Consider the following 20,542-nt stretch of genomic DNA (forward strand, 5'->3'; position numbering starts at 1 on the left):
CTTAACCTTTCTGGGCCTCAGTTTACTTATCTGTAAAATGTGAGATCAGAGTAGATAGCCCTTTTAGATCTAAAGCTATGAGCTTATGACCTCCTAAGGAGATCTATAGGACATTAAATCTTTTGGGGGGAGGAGGAGCAAAGACCCCTATGACAATACTTACTATTTATTTTTTATTAAAGCTTTTTATTTTCAAAACATATGTGTAGATAATTTTTTTAAACATTAACCCTGGCGAAACCTTGTGTTCTAAATTTCCCTGTTTCTCCCACCTCCTCCCCAGATAGCAAGTAATCCAATATATGTTAAACATGTTAAAAATATATGTTAAATCTAATATGTGTATACATATTTATACAATTAGCTTGCTGCACAAGAAAAATCAGATCAAAAAGAAAAAAAAGACAGCAAAAACAAAATACAAGCAAACAATAATAAAAAGAGTAAAAATGCTATGTTGTAATGCACCCTCAGTTCCCATAGTCCTCTTTCTGGGTGTAGATGGTTCTCTTCATCACAAGAGCATTGGAACTGGCCTCAATAATCTCATTTTTGAAAAGAGCCACAAGGACATTAAATCTCAATAATGGGAATGTTATCTCTCAACATTAAATGTGGTATGTTTCTTGCTTATAGTCTTGATCTCACCCTGTTACTCACAGAAAAGAAGGAAGGAGAAATACCTACAATTCATGAAATGATTTATCAGTTTCTCCCTTCTCTGAGTCAATATTTGGGAATCATTTTTTCCCTTTTCTGAGCAAGCCAGCTCCTCCAACGAACAAAATAATATTTGTTTTTTTTAAAGACAAGTTTATCATTGGGATGAACATTATTTACCTTTTCCATTTGCTCTGCAAAATCAAATTCTCTAGCTCCACATCAGTTTCCCATTTTAGGAGTGCTTTTAGGGGACTGTCTGTCGTAGCTCAGTGAAATTATTTGTCATGATATTGATTTAGTCTATCTTCAGTAAGAACTCCAATTCACTGAAGAGTGTAAAGAAGTGGACATTGATATTTAAAAAAAATATTGGTTTTTAAAAATATCATAGATGCATTCTAATATTTATATACCTCATTGAGCCAAGGTTTCCCATTTCACCTAGGGCCATCTCCAATCATCGTGATCTATATCTTGGGTCCAATGACCCAGACAACTTTGGAGGGGAAAGTGAGGCAGATGACCTTGCACAACCCTCCCTCACTTAGATCCAATTCACTTGCATGTCATGGCATCACCTCCTTGATATCATAGTCCTCTTCAGAATAAAGGACAGACAACAACAACCCATTGTCATGAACAAAAACAATTAAAAGTGTTATAAATATGAGACATACACACAAACATCAAATAAAGATCAGGAATAGAATTTATAATGTAAAAAATAAGGTTAGTAATTCTGATCTCAGACAAAGTTAAGATTAAAATGGATTTAACTAAGTACAAGAAATGATTAGCCAATGGATTGAGAAAAATATGGAAAGACTTGGAATTATGAAAGATGTTCTCCATCTTCAGAGAAAGGATAAACAAGTATAGTAAAGTCTTACATATATAAGTATGTATGAATGTTCTCTGACTCTTTACCAAGAATTTAGTCATGTGCTGTCTGTCTGAAAACCAATATTGTTCAATTTCTCCAATCTGAATTCAGTTGTCTTTTGGTAGTGTTTTTATATATATATTATTGTATATTATATTATGCATACTGTTGACACCTGCTGTCTTTACAATAGTTTATACAATTATTAGTATTTTAAAATTTTGAGACCAGATCTTCCTATCTTGTCTACATTGAAAGTGCAATGGTCCCTCATAGGCCCAATCCTACTGCTGATTGACATAGAGATTTTGGCCTTCATTTCCTATCTGGACTAGTTATATTCTACTTAAGCTGCTGCTCCCTTCCCCACCCTCATTCTTAGAGACTTATCATATTGGTGCCAGACATCCCATTTATTTAGACTACTACAATTCAGAATTCCTAAACTCAAGTGATCCACCATTCTCCATCTCCCCCAATAGCAAGGATCACAGACATGTACCACTGTGACCAGCAGTTCATACATATTTCTGTTTCTCTGAATTTGTCCCTTCTAACAATAGCAAAAATATTCCTTTATGTTCATGTATCACAATCTTTTCCTCAATCTATTGACATCTTCTTTCTAGTTCTGTATGGAGGGGAGTCACAGATGAACACTGATTTTTTTTTTGATAAGAATAACTTTTCACAGATCAGGTCAAATTCTTCATTCCAGCTTTAGAAATAATTCCTGGAATTTTCTTTGAATATGAGCTATATAGTATATCTTGATTGTCACACATTATTCTGAATGACCATTCTTGGAAGAGAAGATATGGTGTTGGAATATGTTGACATAGTTACAGTCCAAGACAATTTTCTTCTGGAATTAATTCAATTTGTATGTGAAGAGCCAGTACCCACAACTTCACATCTGTTCTAAGTCTCTAAAAGATCCTGGCCTATTATCCCTCAAATACCATCCTTTATTCCTTCTATTCTCATTCAGAATACCTACCTTTCTTCTATCTACCCACCTAATTATTCTTCTTCCTACATGAACTAATTTAAATTATTTTTCCATTGTGATTTTTCCCACCTTTTGAATCCTTGTAGTATTTCTTCTCTGGTACCATTCATTGTGCTGTTCTTGTGTTAATAATCATCCCCCCCCCAACAGATCTAGTATGCTGCCAAGCATAGAGTAAATGTTTATGAACTGCTTATTAATTGACAGAAAAAGGGAAGGAGGATGCTGTAATGGAAAGAATACTGGATTTAGGAATTAGAACACTAGAGTTTGAATCTTGACTAGTTCTATTTCCTTGAATCAGATAATTTCATTTCTCTGAACTTTGGTTTCCTAATTTATATAAGATTTATATAATTTTAATATGATTTTATATAAATTGTATAAAATTATGAAATAAAAATTGGACCATATAATGATAATAACAATAATATAAATAAACAATATTTACATAATGCTTATTGTGTATTAAGTGCAAAACAGATCATCTCTGAGGGCTCTTGACTGTAGAGTTTTATGATTTGATGACTAAATTATCTCCAAGATCCTTTCTTGCTTTAATATGCAACTTAACTCAATTCATGGGATCATAGATTTAGAATTGGAAGGAACCATAGAGGTCATTTAGTGCAACCATGTCATTTTATACATGAGGAAACTGAGACCCAAAGGTCTAGTCCAAGGATACACACAGAGTAAGTGGCCCAACCAGGACTGGAATTCAGTTGTCTGGCACCCCCTCTGAGATTTTTTATAAACATTTCCATAAACTAAGTGATTGGAACTGGTTATTGTTGTCCTTCATTCTCAAAGAGAACCAAAATGACATCACTATGTTGGAATCAAAGTACAGAGTGTCTGATTATGGCTGAATAGTCTAATGCAAGCTCAGAAGACTCTACCACAGATTAGGCACACATATATACAAACATTTGGAGTGGAGTTGTCTCCAAATTTGTGCATCTCATGTTTTCTTTGAGCTAATGCAATTCTGCTTGACTCCTACAGCACAGTGCCTTCTTTGGTGTAAGCATGCCATGCTGTGCCAATGTTTCTCATGTCACACAATCATTTCTACAATTCTTTGGAGAAATCTTGAGAATGTCCTTGTATCTGCTTCTGTCTGCCTTGATTTCCTCATCTGTACAATAGAGTACCTCTCTCACAAAGTTGTGAGGATCAAATTGGGATAATATTTGTAAAATATTTAACACAATTCCTGGCACATAGTAAGTGCTACATAAATTTAGCTATTATTATTAAATTTAGGACTAAGGGAACTCCAATGTCAGCATTCTTTTCCACTACACACACTCTCTCTCTCTGTGTCTCTCTGTCTTTCTCTCTGTGTCTCTCTGTCTCTCTGTCTCTCTGTCTCTCTCTGTCTCTCTCTGTCTCTCTCTCTCTCTCTCTCTCTCTCTCTCTCTCTCTCTCTGTGTGTGTGCATGGAAATGGGGAGGGGAAATCTTGAATTCAAAGACCAGTCAATGGTCCAGAATGGAAAGTGTTAGTGAAGAGTAATACAATATCCCAAATGTCTTGGTAGTTTTAAGATATTTAAAACCACTTTAAGAACTTTAGGATATCCAGACTAAAAAGGTAGATTGGAATCAGATTTTGAGTATGCTTGAGTAGGAAGTCAAGAAAATGATTGTCAAAGTTTATATCCAGTGGTTTGCTGGAGCCAGCTTGTACCAAATGGCAGGAGCTAATAGTTAAATTTCATTGTGAGCACTTACACCTTGAAAATTGGAAAATGCTGTAAATCAAGGATTGATTTATTGTTTTGTTAATTGTCTAGACTTAAGAAAGTGACAGATAAAATGTTAACAATGCAAATTAAACTTAATGATGTTGTAGGTATATTTTTTCTCTCCCATACTGCCGATTGTTAAATATTTATCAGCACATTCTTGGTCATATAAGTGGAGGAAGATATTTAACAATATGAGGCAGTTTGGCAGATATGTAGAAAATGAATTGGAAAGAGAGGAAGCAGGGAAATCAATTAAGGAGACTATAATAGCAATCTAGATGAGGGCCTGAAATACGTTGGTGACTAGGGGACTGGAGAGGATGATTTCAACTATGGATGCTAGATTATTGTGGGGGAAGGAACAACAGGATTTGGTAATTGATTGGGTATGGAGGTGATGGTGATGGAGAGAAAGAGTTAAGGTTAACTTTTAGTTTGCAAATTTGGATAATTGATAATTATAAATATGGTGGTACCCTGAATAGCAATAGGGATATTTGGAGAAAGGATGGGTTTATGGGAGAATGATTTTTCTTTTGTAAAACTCACTTAGAAAAAGAGAGCAGTATTGAAAGGATTGTGACTTTGAATGGCTACTGTTACCTTCAACAGAAACAGAAAGGGAAATTTGGAGACGGGAACAATTTAGGGAAGATGATGGGTTTTGCTTTGAACATATTAAGTTTAGATATTGATGGACAGCTTCTGGAAATGATGGCAATAAACACAGGCAGTAGTACCAGTGACTGGAGGTGTAAGACTGGAAATCTGATAAGAGATGAAATCTGGGTACACATACTTGGCAGTCAGAGAAAATAATTGAGTTCATGAGAACAGATGAACTCATGAAGGAGAAGAATGTACAGAGATAAGATGTCCAGGACAGAGTCTTTGGAGATATCCATGTTTCAAGGGTAGGATAGATTCAACAAAGGAGGCCAGTTTTTACCTCTGCATCTAGACCATAAATATTTGAGGTAGGGACATATTTTGTGCTTTTTTGTACCCTCTGTAGCAGGCATCATGATCACTAAACATCATGTGAAATTTGTTGATAAGCTCTTGGATAAGGTAAAATATCCTCTAAGTCACAGATTCTTAATGTGGGAAACAGACACCTACGGGGTCAGTGAATGGATTTCAGGGATCTGTAACCTTGGAAAACAAAACAATTACATCTTTATTTTCACTAACTTTTAATTGAAATTTAGCATTTCCTTCAATTATTTACAAAGATATTCTGAGAAGATGTCTGTAAAAGAGATCCAGGACAGAAAAAAAAATCCTCAATATAAAGATATGTTTAAGGTTAAAGTCAATTCAGTAAACATTTCTTAAACATCTTCTCTGTGTAATACAAATCATACTAATTTCAAAACCTTGTTATTTCAAACATGAAATAAGATATAATTTCTAGAGGGAGATATGAAAAATATATAGATAACTATCATATATGTCATAAGATTCACATATAAGAGTAACCTAAAAAGAGAGAGTTGTGAGATAATTGAGAAGCAAGAGAACTCTCATAATTGAAAGTTTTGTGAAAGAAGTATCATATAGGTAGGGCTTTGAAATTAGGAAAGAAATTCAAACGGTTAAGATATTGCAGTGTACTGTCCCAGGCATAGGAGCCATTGTGCACAAAGGTGTGAAAGGCAGATGAAATCAGAGAATTATGAATGCCTTATTTGACTGGAATGTATAATTTGTGAAGGGCAGTAGTAGGATGAAAAAGATTGCAGCTAGATTATGGAAGGCTTTGAATGTCATGAGAATAAAAATGATATGACCAGACCTTAAATTAGGAATATTACTTTGGCAGAAATATGATGGGAAAAATTGGAAAGAAAAAAGACTAGAGATGGGGAGTCCACAAAGAAAGTTATGACAAAATCTAAGTGATAGATAACTGGGCAATTAGAGTGGTTGAAATAGGGATGAATGGAAAAGGAGCAGAAGAGGCACAAATGTAAGAAATGTGGAAATGGAATTAATAGGATTTGACAGCCAATTGGTTATGAAGTGAGGGAAGAAGAAGATTCAAAAATGAATCTTAGAGCTTGATCTCAAGTGGAAGAATGATTTTGCCATTATGACATCTCTGTAGGAATGTCTGGCAGGTAGTTGAAATCCAACCCAATCTAACAATCATTTATTAAGTGTTTACTAGGTCCAAGGTGCTGTATTAGATTGTAGATATACAGAGATTAAAGAAAAACTGTCCTTGCCCTCAAGGAGCTTACATTTTATATATACACATGTAAGTTTTAGATGACAGTTTTAGGAGGAGAAAGCACAAATGACTAGAAGAATCAGGAAAGACTTCCAGTAGAAAATGGCACCTGGGCTGAGCCTTGACATAAAATAGGAATCCTAAGGGGTAAAGATGAAGAAAAAGAGCATTCCAGACATGTTTATATAAAGACAGAAAGACCAAAAATGGAATGCTAAACAAAAAGTAGGCCAGATGTAGAATGTATGAAAGAGATTAATGTAGAAGAAACCCAAAAAGATGGGTGGGAGTCAGATGGTGAAGAACTTTAAATGTCAAATTGAGGAATTTTTTTTTTAATCATACTGGCAGTAAAAAACCACAGGAAATTCTTGAGCAAGGTCAGTCTTATGTGAGTCTTTACTTTTTATTTTGTTCCTTATTTTTTAAAATTCAATTTTATTCTATTTTCAGTTTCAAGTTCTCTCTCTCCTCCATCTCCCTCACCTATTGAGAAGGCAAGAAAACAAACCCCCATTATAAACATGTCATGCAAAACATGAAAAACAAATTCTCTCTTTATTCATGTCCCAAAAAAAGAAAGAGAAAAGAGTAAAGAAAAGTAAGAGAAAGAGAAAAAAGTATGTTTTAATATGTACATCCGTCAGCTGTCTATATGTAAGTGAATAGCATTTTTCATTATGAATCCTTTGGAATTGTGGTTTGTTATTCAGTTTGTCAGAGTTACTAAGTCTTTTACTACTATCATGACAATGTTACTATATAAATTGTTCTCCTGGTTCTGTTTACTTTATTTTGTATCAATTCATACAGCTTTTCTCAGGTTTTTCTGAAGCCTTCTCCTTCATTTTGTTGCATCATATTCATATACCATAACTTACTAAGCCATACCCCAGTTGATGGGTATTTCCTAGGCTTCTAGGAAAAGCTTCTCTTAATATATTTTTGCATTTGAATCCTTTTTAGGATTATTTTGCAATCTGTATAATGGGTAAATTGGAGAGAGAAGAAATAGAAGACTGAGAGTTTAACTTAAAGGCTATTCTAATATTGCCTTGGTGAATGGTGATGAGTACCTGAACTGGGTGATGATTCCATAATAGAGAGGAGAGGACATAAGCGTGAGAGGTATTGTGGAGATAAAATTGATGAGCTTTAAGAACTGATTGAATAAGGAGAAATTAAAAAAGAGAGTCAATGATAAGTCTGAAGTTGCAAACCTAGATGACTGGGAAAATAATAGTGCCCTCAAGAGAAATAAAGGCATTTGAAGAAGGAGTAGGTGTAGAGGAAATGATTACTTATTTTCTTTTGGCTATGTTGTGATTGAGATGCTTAAGGAACATTCAAGTGAATATATGAGACTAAGGATGTTAGGTTGGGGTAGAAATATAAATTTGGCAGTTTGCTATTTGAAATACGTCATTGAATCAGTACTTACTTCTTGATTTGGTTACCAAAGGGTAAACTCCTATAGATATGATACTTGTCTTCAAGCATTTGAAAGGCTGTTAACATGAAAAGGGAATTTGATTTATTTTGTCTTCAGAGGGTAAAACAAAGTTCTAGATAGAAGCTGCAAAAAAGGCAAATTTAGCCTTGAAATCCTGAAAACTTTCTAACAATTAGAGTTGTTCAGAAATGAAATGGCCCTCTTTAAGTGGAAAATTTCACCTCATGAAAGGCCATCAAGCAGAGAGGAAAATTTCAGTAAATTAAACAAAAGTTATTTATACAAAATAATTTGTACAAATTATTATTTCTAATAATGTTGGAAAATTTAACTGTCAAGGCTATAAAGAATTCTAGAATTTTAGGCAACCAGAGGGAACAGTCTTGAATAGAAAAGAATAATTTGAAATGAAAAAAAGTCAGTTTTAACTTATGTTCTATGTTTTAACATTTTAATTTTCTTCAGTTACACGTAAAACATTTTTTACATTTGTTTTTAAATTTTTGAATTCCAGATTCTCTCCTTTTCCTCCACTAAGAAAGCATATGAGAAATTATATAAATTATTTCCATAAAAGACATGTTACAAAAGAAAACATAGACCCAAAAAACCCTCAAGGAAAAAAAGTTTTTAAAAAAAATGCTGTATTCAGTATACTTGTCTGTATTCAGACACACTCAGCTTTTTCTCTAGGTATGGATAGCATTTTTCATCATAAGTCTTTCAGAGTAGTTGTAGATCATTGTATTACTGAGAATAATAAAGTCATTCACAGCTGATCATACCATAACTTTGCTGTTACTATTTACATAGTACTTTTCACTTTGCTTGAGCTCTTGGAGGATTTTCCAGGTTTTTCTGAGAGCATCCAGTTCATCATTTCTTATAGAGCAATAGAGCATAATTATATACCATAATTTATTCAGCCATTCCCCAATTGGTGGGCATCCCCTCAATTTCTGATTCTTTGCCCTGAGAAGAGAGCTGCTATAAATATTTTTGTACATATAGGTCCTTTTCCTTTAAAAAAAATCTTCTTTGGGATTCATGTGTTGTTAAGTAAAAGGATATGCATGAATTTATACCCCCATGGGCATTACTTATATTCTATTTCAATCAAAAAGCATCTTTTTACTGAAAATATTATGATATGGCTCATATCTTGGCTTATTTATATTCTGTCATACCTTTCCATACATTTGTGATAGTATGCTACAGTGGGAAAACTGGACCTAACGTCATATCCCAGCTTTGTCATTTCTTCACTATTCAATCTTAAAACTTAATTTATCTCTCTAGGTTTTGGTTACCTAACTTTAAAATGAAACATCCTTAAACCTTTACTAGATCCTACCATTCCCTCAGATTCTTACACTATTCTTCTCAGTCAAATGCTTACATTTTTGCATCCATGTGCTAGCTCTAAAATGAAAAAGTTGGAATAGATGATCTCTAAGTTCCTTCCCAACTCTACATTTATGATCCTATGGTTCCATGGAAGGCAGAGACCCTGTTTTATTTATGCCCTCTAATACTCAACTTCTTAAACTGTGGTCTGCAACCCTATTTGAGGTCTCAGAACTGACTATGGAAGGTTATGAAATTGTGATTTATTATCAGCAAGTGTTTGATTTGTATACCTATTTTATATATCTATATACCTGGGGTCACATAAATATTTCTTGGTCAGAAAGGAATTTCAAATGGAAAATTTAAGAAGCCCTGCTCTAAAGCATGGTATAGTGGACAGAGTCAATAATCCTGGATTCAAATCCTATATCAGACACTTAACTGCCTGTGATAATTGTCACTTAGTTGTCCTGATCCTATTTCCTTTTCTTTAAAGCCAGAGGGATAGAATAAATGTCTCCAATCTCCATTACTGGTCAAATTTTATATGACTCTTTGACCTTTCATTCCTCACTATTCATTCCCTAACTTCTAAAACTATCCCATTTGGAATTATAGTAAGACTGGATTTACCCAGCCTCCCATTCTCTCTTTACCCAATTACATTCAAATCAATCACTGTATTGAACATGGTGATAATGATAAATGGATGGGTAATGTAACAGAAATAACAGAAATAAATTCTTGACCTCAGTGATCTAAGGATCCAGTCCTGGGGCCTTTGGGCATTGGGTAATACTGTTTGGTAATGATTGGTGGATAGGCTTCCTTCACAGCCAATAACTTCATTCTCAGCAAGTTCTAGGAAGTTTATTTGAAAGTACTAATTCAGACCACATTTTGCTTGTTTTCCAGGTGATCACTGAGACATCATGGCACAGAAAGGTCAGCTCAGTGATGATGAGAAGTTCCTCTTCGTGGATAAAAACTTCATCAATAGCCCAGTGGCCCAGGCTGACTGGTCAGCCAAAAAACTAGTATGGGTCCCTTCAGAGAAGCAGGGTTTTGAAGCTGCAAGCATCAAAGAGGAGAAAGGGGATGAAGTGGTTGTAGAATTGACTGAGAATGGTAAGAAAATTACAGTTGGCAAAGATGACATCCAGAAGATGAATCCCCCCAAATTCTCCAAAGTAGAAGACATGGCAGAACTGACCTGCCTCAATGAAGCATCTGTGTTACACAATCTGAGGGAGAGATATTTCTCAGGACTTATTTATGTAAGTATCCTTTGAAGGGCTTCTTGTCTTTTTTTTTTATTGTAACTTTTTATTGCCAGAACATATGCCTGGGTAATTTTTTTTAACAACATTATCCCTTGCACTCACTTCTGTTCCGACTTTTCCCTTCCCTCCCTCCACCTCTTCCCCTAGATGGCAAGCAGTCTTATACATGTTAAATATGTTATAGTATATCCTAGATACAATATATGTGTGCAGAACTGAACAGTTCTCTTGTTGCACAGGAAGAATTGGATTCAGAAGGTAAAAATAACCTGGGAAGAAAAATAAAAATGCAAACATTTTACACTCATTTCCCAGTGTTCTTTCTTTGGGTGTAGCTGCTTCTGTCCATCATTGATCAACTGGAACTGAATTAGATCTTCTCTTTGTCGAAGAAATCCACTTCCATCAGAATACATCCTCATACAGTATCATTGTTGAAGTACATAATGATCTCCTGGTTCTGCTTATTTCACTTAGCATCAGTTCATGTAAGTCTCTCCAAGCCTCTCTGTATTCATCCTGCTGGTCATTTCTTACAGAACAATAATATTCCATAACATTTATATACCACAATTTACCCAACCATTCTCCAATTGATGGGCATCCATTCATTTTCCAGTTTCTAGCTACTACAAACAGGGCTGCCACAAACATTTTGGCACATACAGGTCCCTTTCCCTTCTTTAGTATTTCTTTGGGATATAAGCCCAGTAGTAGCACTGCTGGAGTATGCACAATTTGGGGCATAATTCCAGATTGCTCTCCAGAATGGTTGGATTCATTCACAACTCCACCAACAATGCATCAATGTCCCAATTTTCCCACATCCCCTCCAACATTCATCATTATTTTTTCTTGTCATCTTGGGCTTCTTGTCTTAAGACAGACTCTAGTTAGTCAGGTGAATTGTGGAGGTCTTTTGGGGATAGGGTGGCAGACAACAGGATGGACAATACAGTATATGCAAGAGAAAATGGAGATGATCACAGAGGAAAGAATATAAAAAGCTTTTTGCAACTTTCCTTGAAAAAGGTTATCCTGATTTGACTTTGACCATCCAGAGCCTAGGCTGTCCTGAGAGATAGCTGATGGTCAGTCTGTGATCTCCAGAGAATGCTTCTGTAATAATAACAACTTTTATTTACATGACATTAATGGAATTTTAATGTACATGATATTTACATGACATTTTAATAAAGCACTTTTTAAAGTTGGTGGTATAAGTATTATTACCATTTTACACATCAGGAAATTGAAATTCAGAGAGGTCATGCTCTGCCTATGGTTGATCACATAGCTATTAAGAATGAGAGCCAAGGGGCAGCTAGATGGTATAGTAGATAGAGCAGAGGCTCTGGAGTCAGGAGGACCTGAATTCAAATCCAGATTCAGACACTTAATACTTAGTAGCTGTGTGACCCTAGGCAATTGCCTCCCCCCCAAAAAAAATGAGAGCCAAAATATAAATCCATATGCCCTGAATCAGTGCTCTTTCCACTATATCATGTTACCCAAACCCAATCTTCTAAGTCCTACTGGTTATCATCAGGAAAGGTTAGATTTCAGCTAGAATAGCCAAGACTCTAGGGGAAACTGTAATTCATGAGGATATTTCCTTCTTGAAGAATGACAGAATTTTCCAAAATTGGGTAGATGTATCTCCATGACAATCAGTGTTCCTTCTATCTATAAAAGGATCGGTAGATACCTAAATCCTGATATTCTGTTATCCTTTTGGCCTCCAGGAAGATTCAATCTATCTTAATAGAGTTTTCCTTCACTAGAAGATTTCCAGCAGGTTCTGGATGACCATATGATTAATCAGTTTTTGAGTAGGAGTTAGACTAGGTGATCCTTTCCACCACTTAAGAGTCTATTATTATAAGTGCAAGAGGAGTTCATAGAGAAGAGAGATCAGTGTCAGCTAGTCATTGGAGATGAGACTTGAACTAAGGCTTGAAGGATGAGTAGTCTTTAGTTAGATAAAGAAGCAACAGGCTTTCCCCCACATAATCAGTAACTTCATCTTGCCATTATAGAATCTGTATTTTGCATTTTGCCTGAAGAAAATTGCATATTTGCTTTTGAAAAATATCAACTGATCAATGGATATTTTAGAAAAGGATGAGAACAAAATTTCCTTGTCAGGAAGTTCTTTTATAAAAATATACTGAGTTACTGGTGCAAACAAAACATTTATAGTCCCCAAATACGAAAAAACTGAAGAGCAAAATTTTGGTCCCCTGGGTTCATAAATCTGTAGAAAATACATGTCATCTCTATCAGAGACTTAAAGGGAAAAGTTATATCATTTTTGTGAGCTGCAGTACTCAAAAACAGTACCTGGAATGAAGATAGATTCAGAAAAATTATGAGACGTGCAAAAAAGAAGAGACATAAAATACAGCCCTAAATATCTTTCCAGTCATAGATAAAAATGTAATTAGACACCCCAAATTCCTGTTTCGCTTCCCTGGGTAGATTAGATTAAAGCCTTTCAAACCATGTGATAATCTTGTTCTTAGATTTTTCTTTTCCAGTTCACTTAATCACTTAATAGAAACTGTTAGCCATGAAGGAAAAAGAAGGTACAGGTCAAGCCATCCAGCTGACCCAAAGCAAAAGTTTTTCATAAGCAGACTTGAAAGATAATACTGTTTCTTGCAACCGAACTGCTAGACTTTACTTTTGATTATGAAGAAACTTTTACTCATCTGCAAGGTGAGCTTAGAACTATGGCTCTTTTGGTAGCAGCAGCTTAATTTTTAAAATCTTAAAGATAGAAGGGACTTTGGAGTTCATCTGGTCAATGACTCCATTTTGCAAAGAGGATGATGAAAACCCAAAAGTGGAAGTTATTTGCCTAAAGTCACAGTTACTGAAAACTCAGTATCCATGTCTTTTGACTCATGGTCCAGGTTTCCTTCTTCTCTTAATAAATATTTTATTAATGTTCTTTTTTTATGTTTCCCATAATGGCATGTCCCAAACCCTTTCTGAGAACAAAGAAGCCTATTTAAGCAAAAAAAAAAATCAATTCAAGGGGTCATGTATGCTTCATTCTGCATCCATAATCAACCATCTTTCTGTAAGATAAAGGAAGAATACAACAATGAGATGATTCAAACCAGTTCCAATTGTCCAGTAATGAAGAGAGTCATCTACATCCAGAGAGAGGACTATGGGATCTGAGTGTGGACCACAACATAGCATCTTCACTTTTTCTGTTATTGTTTGCTTGCATTTTTGTTTTCCTTCTCAGGTTTTTTTTTCTTCCTAGATCTGATTTTTCTTGTGCAGCAAGATAACTATATAGATATGTATAAGATATTGAATTTAATGTAAAATTTAACATATTTTACATGTATTGGACTACCTGCCATCTAGGGGAGGGGATGGGGGGAAGGAGGAGAAAATTTGGAACAGAAGGTTTTGGAAGGGTCAATGTTGAAAAAATTACCCATGCATATGTTTTGTAAACAAAAAGATATTTAAAAAGATCAGGGAAGAATATTTTAAAATGCTTCATTATTAGTTCTCTGGAGTGAAGCTTAGTCTTCCCAACTTTTAGGCAGATTCTCTATTCACTAAGTCATGTCACCTCTTCAGTTTTTTGCTGTCACAAAAAGTTCAGTTTTAAATATTTTTGCACACAGGGAGTCCTTTTCTCTGTCTTTGACCTCCCTGGCATATATGCCCCATAGTGGAATGATTGGGTTAAACTATATGCTCAATTCAATTATTATTATTATTTTTTTTACTAAGATAATTGGGGTTAAATGACTTGCTTTGGGTTACACAGCTAGGAAGTGTTAAGTGTCTGAGGTCAGATTTAAACTCAGGTCCTCTTGACTTCAGGCTGGTGCTCTATCTACTACACTATCTAGCTGCCCCAATTCAATTATTATTTTTTTAATGTAGAGGTCCAATTTGTTTTCCAGAAGGATTTAGACCAATTTACAGTTACTCCAACAATGTTTTAGTTCAACTATCTTTCTATAGCCCCAGCAACATCAATCATTTTTGTCTTTTGTTGTTTCTGTCCAGGGCTTTTTCCACTATACCACATGGTCATTCAGACAGCATTTCTTCACACACTTTCCTAAGCCAATAAGTCATTCAACCCATATTTTCCATGCACCGAATATATGCATAGCACTGTATTAGGTGCTGCGAGTGGGTATAAAAGAAAAATCTGGTCTCTGGTCTCCAGTTGTTTATATTTGATTTGGAGAGATGTTATCCCTCATAAACCCATTAAAAGCAATGTAGTGGTTATTGTGAAAAATTGACTATTAGAGCAATCCCCCAAAATGGTATGAAACAACCCAGGTAGATCATAGATTACCTCTCCATATAAGTTAGGGATTTCTGATTTGAGTACAATTGGAACTAGATAACCTCTGAGTGTCTCAAACAATTAGAAAATCCTGTCATTTAATCACAAGGAGAGTTCAGAGGAAGAAGTCAAAACATAGATTAGAAATAGACTTCTTCAAAAAGGTAGGACTAGAACAGGGCGTTGAAGGATAGGGAGACTTTTGTGAGGAAGAGAGGAGCAACATAAAAAAAAAATTGGTCATTTTTATTCTTTGTACTCTATATATCTCCCCTAAGACTGAATTCCTCAGTGAATATAAGAGGACATTCTTTTCTTCATTTTTCTTGAGAGGTGGGGCAAGAAATGCCTCTCTTCTAAGACTCTTGCCAAGAGAACTGAGCGTCCTGAGCAAGAACTGGCTTAGCCATTTTGGGAATGTATGTCTTCCAAGGCTGGCAAGGAAGTAAAGGTGTCATGAACAGGACCATCAATGGGATCTGGTTTCTGCCTTTTGCCGGTGGCAACAGGACCAGCCAGCTAGCTCTCCTAACAGACATGGCTCTGGGATTTGTCGGTTATATCAAGCCAACTATATCGTGTCCAGGAAAACCTCAACTTCTTCCTAATATAGTCACAAGAGGGAAATCCTTGGACTGATGGTTGAAACCTGTTCATGGGAAGGTGCCTGCTCAAATGCCTGCCAGGACAAGCAACCCTTGGAGGTAGGAAGGACATGACAGTTAATAATCTGATGTAGGTACAGAAGAAGAGGACTGTGTAAGAAGAGGAGAGGAAAACAATCCAACTACTATTATAACTTAATAATAAAAAAAAGGTTCCAGTGAATTTATACAATGATATTATCATTGCCAGATTTATTTATTTTTATTTTTTTAAAAGGAATGAACCTGACCCAGGCTAGTTGCAAACTGCACTGTCCAGTTAGATTCACATCAAATTAGGAAGTATTTATCAAGTGTCCATTGTGTGCTCAGCACTCTGCCAAGAGCCAGGGAGGCAGAGGATAAAAAAGAAGGAATAGCCTTCTGCCGTAGGAGAGCTTGTGATCTTGGTGGGAAACAAGATTCACATACATGAAACAACTGGGGAAGAACACAACATGATGTACCGTACAATCAAGTGTGATTATCTAGTATGGAGTCCATGTTTCACAGGAATCCTGGAAAAGGGGAAAAAAAAAACCCAAAAACAAAAAACTGGGAAAGTTGAGGATGATTTCATGAAGGACATGGGATCTAAGCTTGGTTCAGAAGAACAGACGAGGTTTGGTTCATATTTTTAGAAAACTGGCTGCAGAGACCAAAGCTGGACATGTAGCAGATCCAGACAACCTCAAACAATCAATTATTGGCTAGTTTAAGGAAGAAGGGGGAGGGAATAAGCATTTATTTTGTACCTACTATGTGCTAGACACTATGCTAAGCACTTTTACAAATATTTCATTTGATCCTTACACCAGCCCTATGAGGGAAGAGCTATTATTATTATCCTCATTTTAAAGTTAAGGAAACTAAGGCAGAGATTATGTGACTTGAACAGGATCACACAGCTAGGAGGTATCTGAGACTGGTTTTGAACTTGGGTTTTTCTGATTAGGTTCAGAGCTTTATTTCCTGACTTACTAACTTCCAAAAAAGAAGGACGAACTGAACTGCTAGTCTGGCGTAATGAAATTTTAACAGGACTGTTTCCAAGAGCCATTACCATTAGAGAAATCTCTTTAACGGGAGAATGAGGGTCTCAGGGATTGTGCCAGATCATATATGAATACAAAAGCCACTCTGCCCTGGTCCCTTTTAGAAACTGTTCCTCTTTCATCAGTGGAATGTGCCTCAGGGACATCTTTACCAAACATAGGAATGGACCTCAAAAGCACTCTTCAGTTTTTAGACACATACATTTAATTCCTTAGGTAGACAGTGTATAGACCAAGGATTAGATGATATGACTGGGATTCCAATAATCATGATTTCACAGATTATGAATTAGAAATGACTTTACAGGTCATTCAGTCCAATCCTCTCATTTTACTGATGAAGCAACTGAGTGACTTATATAAAGTCACACAATAAGAGGTAGAACAAAAACTCAAGTCTGAGGCTTCTGAATCCAAGTCTGAAGGAATCCTTAGACTTCATTTTCAACATTGGTTCAATCATTGACCAATCCACACACATTTATTAAATACCTCCTATGTGCTGAACATTCAGCTAGGTAGGCATTGGAGAGATAACAGTAATAGCTAGCATTGATGTAAAGTTTTGATGTTTTCAGATTACTTTACAAATTATCTCACAGCAGTCCTGGGAAGTATAGATGTTATTCTTATCCTAGTTTTACATATGAGAAAATTGAGGCAGATGGAGTTTAAGTGACTTGCTCAAGGTCACATAATTACATATCTGAGATCAAAAGTTAATCCAGATCATCCTAACTTTAGAGTCACTTCTCACTCCACTGGGCTACTTAGTGTATACAAAGTTTAGATCAGAAATGATCCCTCTGTATACTGGCTTTGAGGCCCTGAAGATCTAATGAAGAGATATGATCCCAAAAAGTAACTATAATGGATAATACTACACAACTGTGTGTGTGTATATAAATATATTTATACATACATATATAATACATTAATATACTTACATATTTATACTTATTTTTAATATTTATAATAGGTACTTATATATTTAAATAAACATTTAAATATATATATCTGCCTCTGCTTCAATTTCTTTATCTGTAAAGGGATAAGAGGAAGCTTTCTGGAGAAAATGAAGTTTTAGTTGGACTTTAAAAACTTTAAAAACAGTTAAAATTCAACAAGAGAACATAAAGGGAGATTCTTTAGGTGAATAGCTTAAGTGAATCACAGAAGTATAAGAAGGCAGCATATCTTTGGGAGACAGAAAGTTGAACATAAAATAGTGTGTGTAAGGGAATAATATGAGAGAGGTCTAGAAAGAGATATGTTTTAAAAGGCTTTGAATATTAGGCAAAGTAGTTTAAACTTTATTTAAGAAGCAGTAGGTAGGGCATGACCAATGACTACTTCCTACAGCTTTGTGGAAGTGACTTTATGGAAGTCATTTTCTGTCTTTGTCAATCACTTTCTCTAAGATGGGTATTATAGTATCATTTACCTTCCTTCACTTGCTTCCCAATAGTGCTGGGAAATGGGATAACAGCTACAGAAATAAAGGCACTATGGAAGCAGGAGGCAGAGTAGAACCCTGTTATCTATCTATCTATCTATCTATGTTCATTATTAGCTAGATTCAGGTCTCTATGATAGGCCACTTTCTAACTCCTGAAACATTAACCATTACATACAATAAAAAAATGATGATAATGAAAAAATAAATATTAAGTGCCCATTGTGTGCCAGGCACTGTACCAAGATACAGATAAAGCCAAAAGATAGTCCCTGTGCTCAAGAAGCTTACAATCTAAAGGAATGAATACTGATTCATTTCTTCATTTGACAAACCTTTATTCCTTAATTTATCAAACTGATGTTAGTTCCGCCACTTTGGCACTGTACTTATGGAAGGGCTTTTTAACATACTGCTAGAACTGAGCTGTTTTTTCTCTTTTATTTGCCGTTTGTGAATATCTTGGAGTAAGCACAGATATTTGTGGCTTTCCATTTGACAGACTTATTCTGGCTTATTCTGCGTTGTGGTCAATCCCTACAAATACCTGCCCATTTATTCAGAGAAGATAATTGACATGTACAAAGGGAAGAAGAGACACGAGATGCCCCCCCACATCTACGCCATTGCGGACACAGCCTATCGGAGTATGCTGCAAGGTAAACTTCAAAGTTCCTCGTCCTCCCCGTGTCTGCCGGGCCTCTCGTGGGGGCGGGGCTGTGGGACATAAATCAGGTGGGGTGACAGAAAGACGCGGGGAAGGACCCTCCTGATCTTTCTCAAGGGTAAAGAGGATGTGAGCCTAGGGTCACCCAAGGGAAATTTATCACTCCCCTTGCCTGCCTCTGAGAGCCACACAGGCTTCTCCTGGCTGGGTTAGGGAATTCTTTGGCAAGCAGAGAGGGTCCCTGAGTGTTGTGCCTGAAAAAGGGAAAAACCAACTCTGAGCTCCCTCCTAAGGCAGCCTCCCACGTGGGGAGTGCTGAGGGGCGGGAGGGTTGGGGAACAAATAGCTTTGGCAAATACGGGCATAGACAGTGCTGGGAGCCGGCTTGCAGGTCCTCACGAGAGAATGCTGTTCTGACCTCCTCTCCCAGCCTGGAGGATCTGGAGCAGCAGTGGGATTTGCATGTGGAGGGCTTGGCACAAACCCCTTCCCTTCAAACAGAGGCTAGGGATCTCTCCTTTTCATGGCTTCAAATCCGCCCTTCTTCATAGCAGAGATAAGCTCTGCCTCAGTATTTCTTCAGTTTGTTCAAGTGCTTTGCTGGCTACGTACAAAAAACAATAACAAAAGAATATCATATTTCAGTGGAAATGAATTCATTTAGATAGATAATGTATTTATTAAGAGCTGCTAGGTGGAGCAAGTCTGAAGTCAGGAAGCCTCATCTTTCTGACTGTCATCCTGATAGCCGCAAATACGGACACCTAGGCAAGTCACTTAATGCTACTTGCCTCAGTTTCCTTATCTGTACAAATGGGACACATTGGAGAAGGGGATAACAAACTACTCCAGTACCTTTGCCAAGAAAACCTAAATGGAGCTAAGAAAAATTGGACTTGACTGAATGACTCCACAACAAAAAAGCATTTATTAAAAGCTTAATAAAATTAGGCACTATACTATGTTAAGGTATCTAGATGTTATTGGTGAGTATGTATGCAACAACAAATGTTGTGTATTTGGGGAATAGTTAGAAGAAATTGCTTTCCTGAATGAATGTCTTCAGACTCAGAAATTCTTAGATGTCTTTAAACTGGGAATAGTCAGATATATTTTGGCATAGGGCAATAGAAAGAAATCTACTCTGAAATTGTTCAAAGGGAGATGGCATAAGTACCTGTTCCATTGTCATGTTTTTTAAGGCTGGGACAGTGGGAGAGGTGAATGACCTGAAGTCCTGAAAATTCAGCTTCATAGGTTCTGGTCTCTTAGGAAATGGGCCTGGCCAGCTTTGTGGAGCTCATTCCAGCCTGAAAGAGTTTGGAGAAACGAATTGAGGAACCATTGTTTTTGAATAATGAAGCAAAACCACAAGGAATGCTGACCCAAGGATATTGGCACTATTTAGGAGGCTTGGCAATTATTTTTGCATATGTAAATGTGGGAGGAGTTCCAAGGGGAAATTTTGTGGCCCGAATGTATTTATTTTACATTTTCTGCCTTACATGGAAAGTCTGTAAATCTCTGAGGGCTTATTAGAGGGGTAAAAGGAAATGGGGTTGCCTGGTACTAAGTCATTCAGTCAGTCAGTCAACCAGCAAGTGTTTCGTGACCATCTAATATGTATGTAGACATTTGCTATACACTTGGGAAATACAGTCCTTGTTTTTAAAGGAGTTGTTAGTCCACTTATTGAAAACTTTTTGAGTTTGAACAGTGGAAGACAACGCTATATAGTAAAATCT

General features: G+C 36.2%; 1 protein-coding gene across 3 annotated transcripts in view; it reads left to right on the plus strand.

Moving 5' to 3' along the window:
• Positions 1-20,542, plus strand: part of MYH11 (myosin heavy chain 11) — a 127,876-nt gene that overhangs the window by 12,470 nt on the left and 94,864 nt on the right. For all 3 annotated transcript variants that reach the window (XM_051962715.1, XM_051962696.1, XM_051962706.1), the window contains exons 2-3: positions 10,269-10,630; positions 18,633-18,789. In XM_051962715.1, coding sequence (XP_051818675.1) covers positions 10,286-10,630; positions 18,633-18,789 — 502 coding nt within the window. In that variant the 5' untranslated portion in view covers positions 10,269-10,285. The remainder of the gene's footprint in view (positions 1-10,268; positions 10,631-18,632; positions 18,790-20,542) is intronic.

Source organism: Antechinus flavipes, chromosome 1 (genome assembly GCF_016432865.1).
Source record: "Antechinus flavipes isolate AdamAnt ecotype Samford, QLD, Australia chromosome 1, AdamAnt_v2, whole genome shotgun sequence".
NCBI classification, from domain to species: Eukaryota; Metazoa; Chordata; class Mammalia; order Dasyuromorphia; family Dasyuridae; genus Antechinus; species Antechinus flavipes.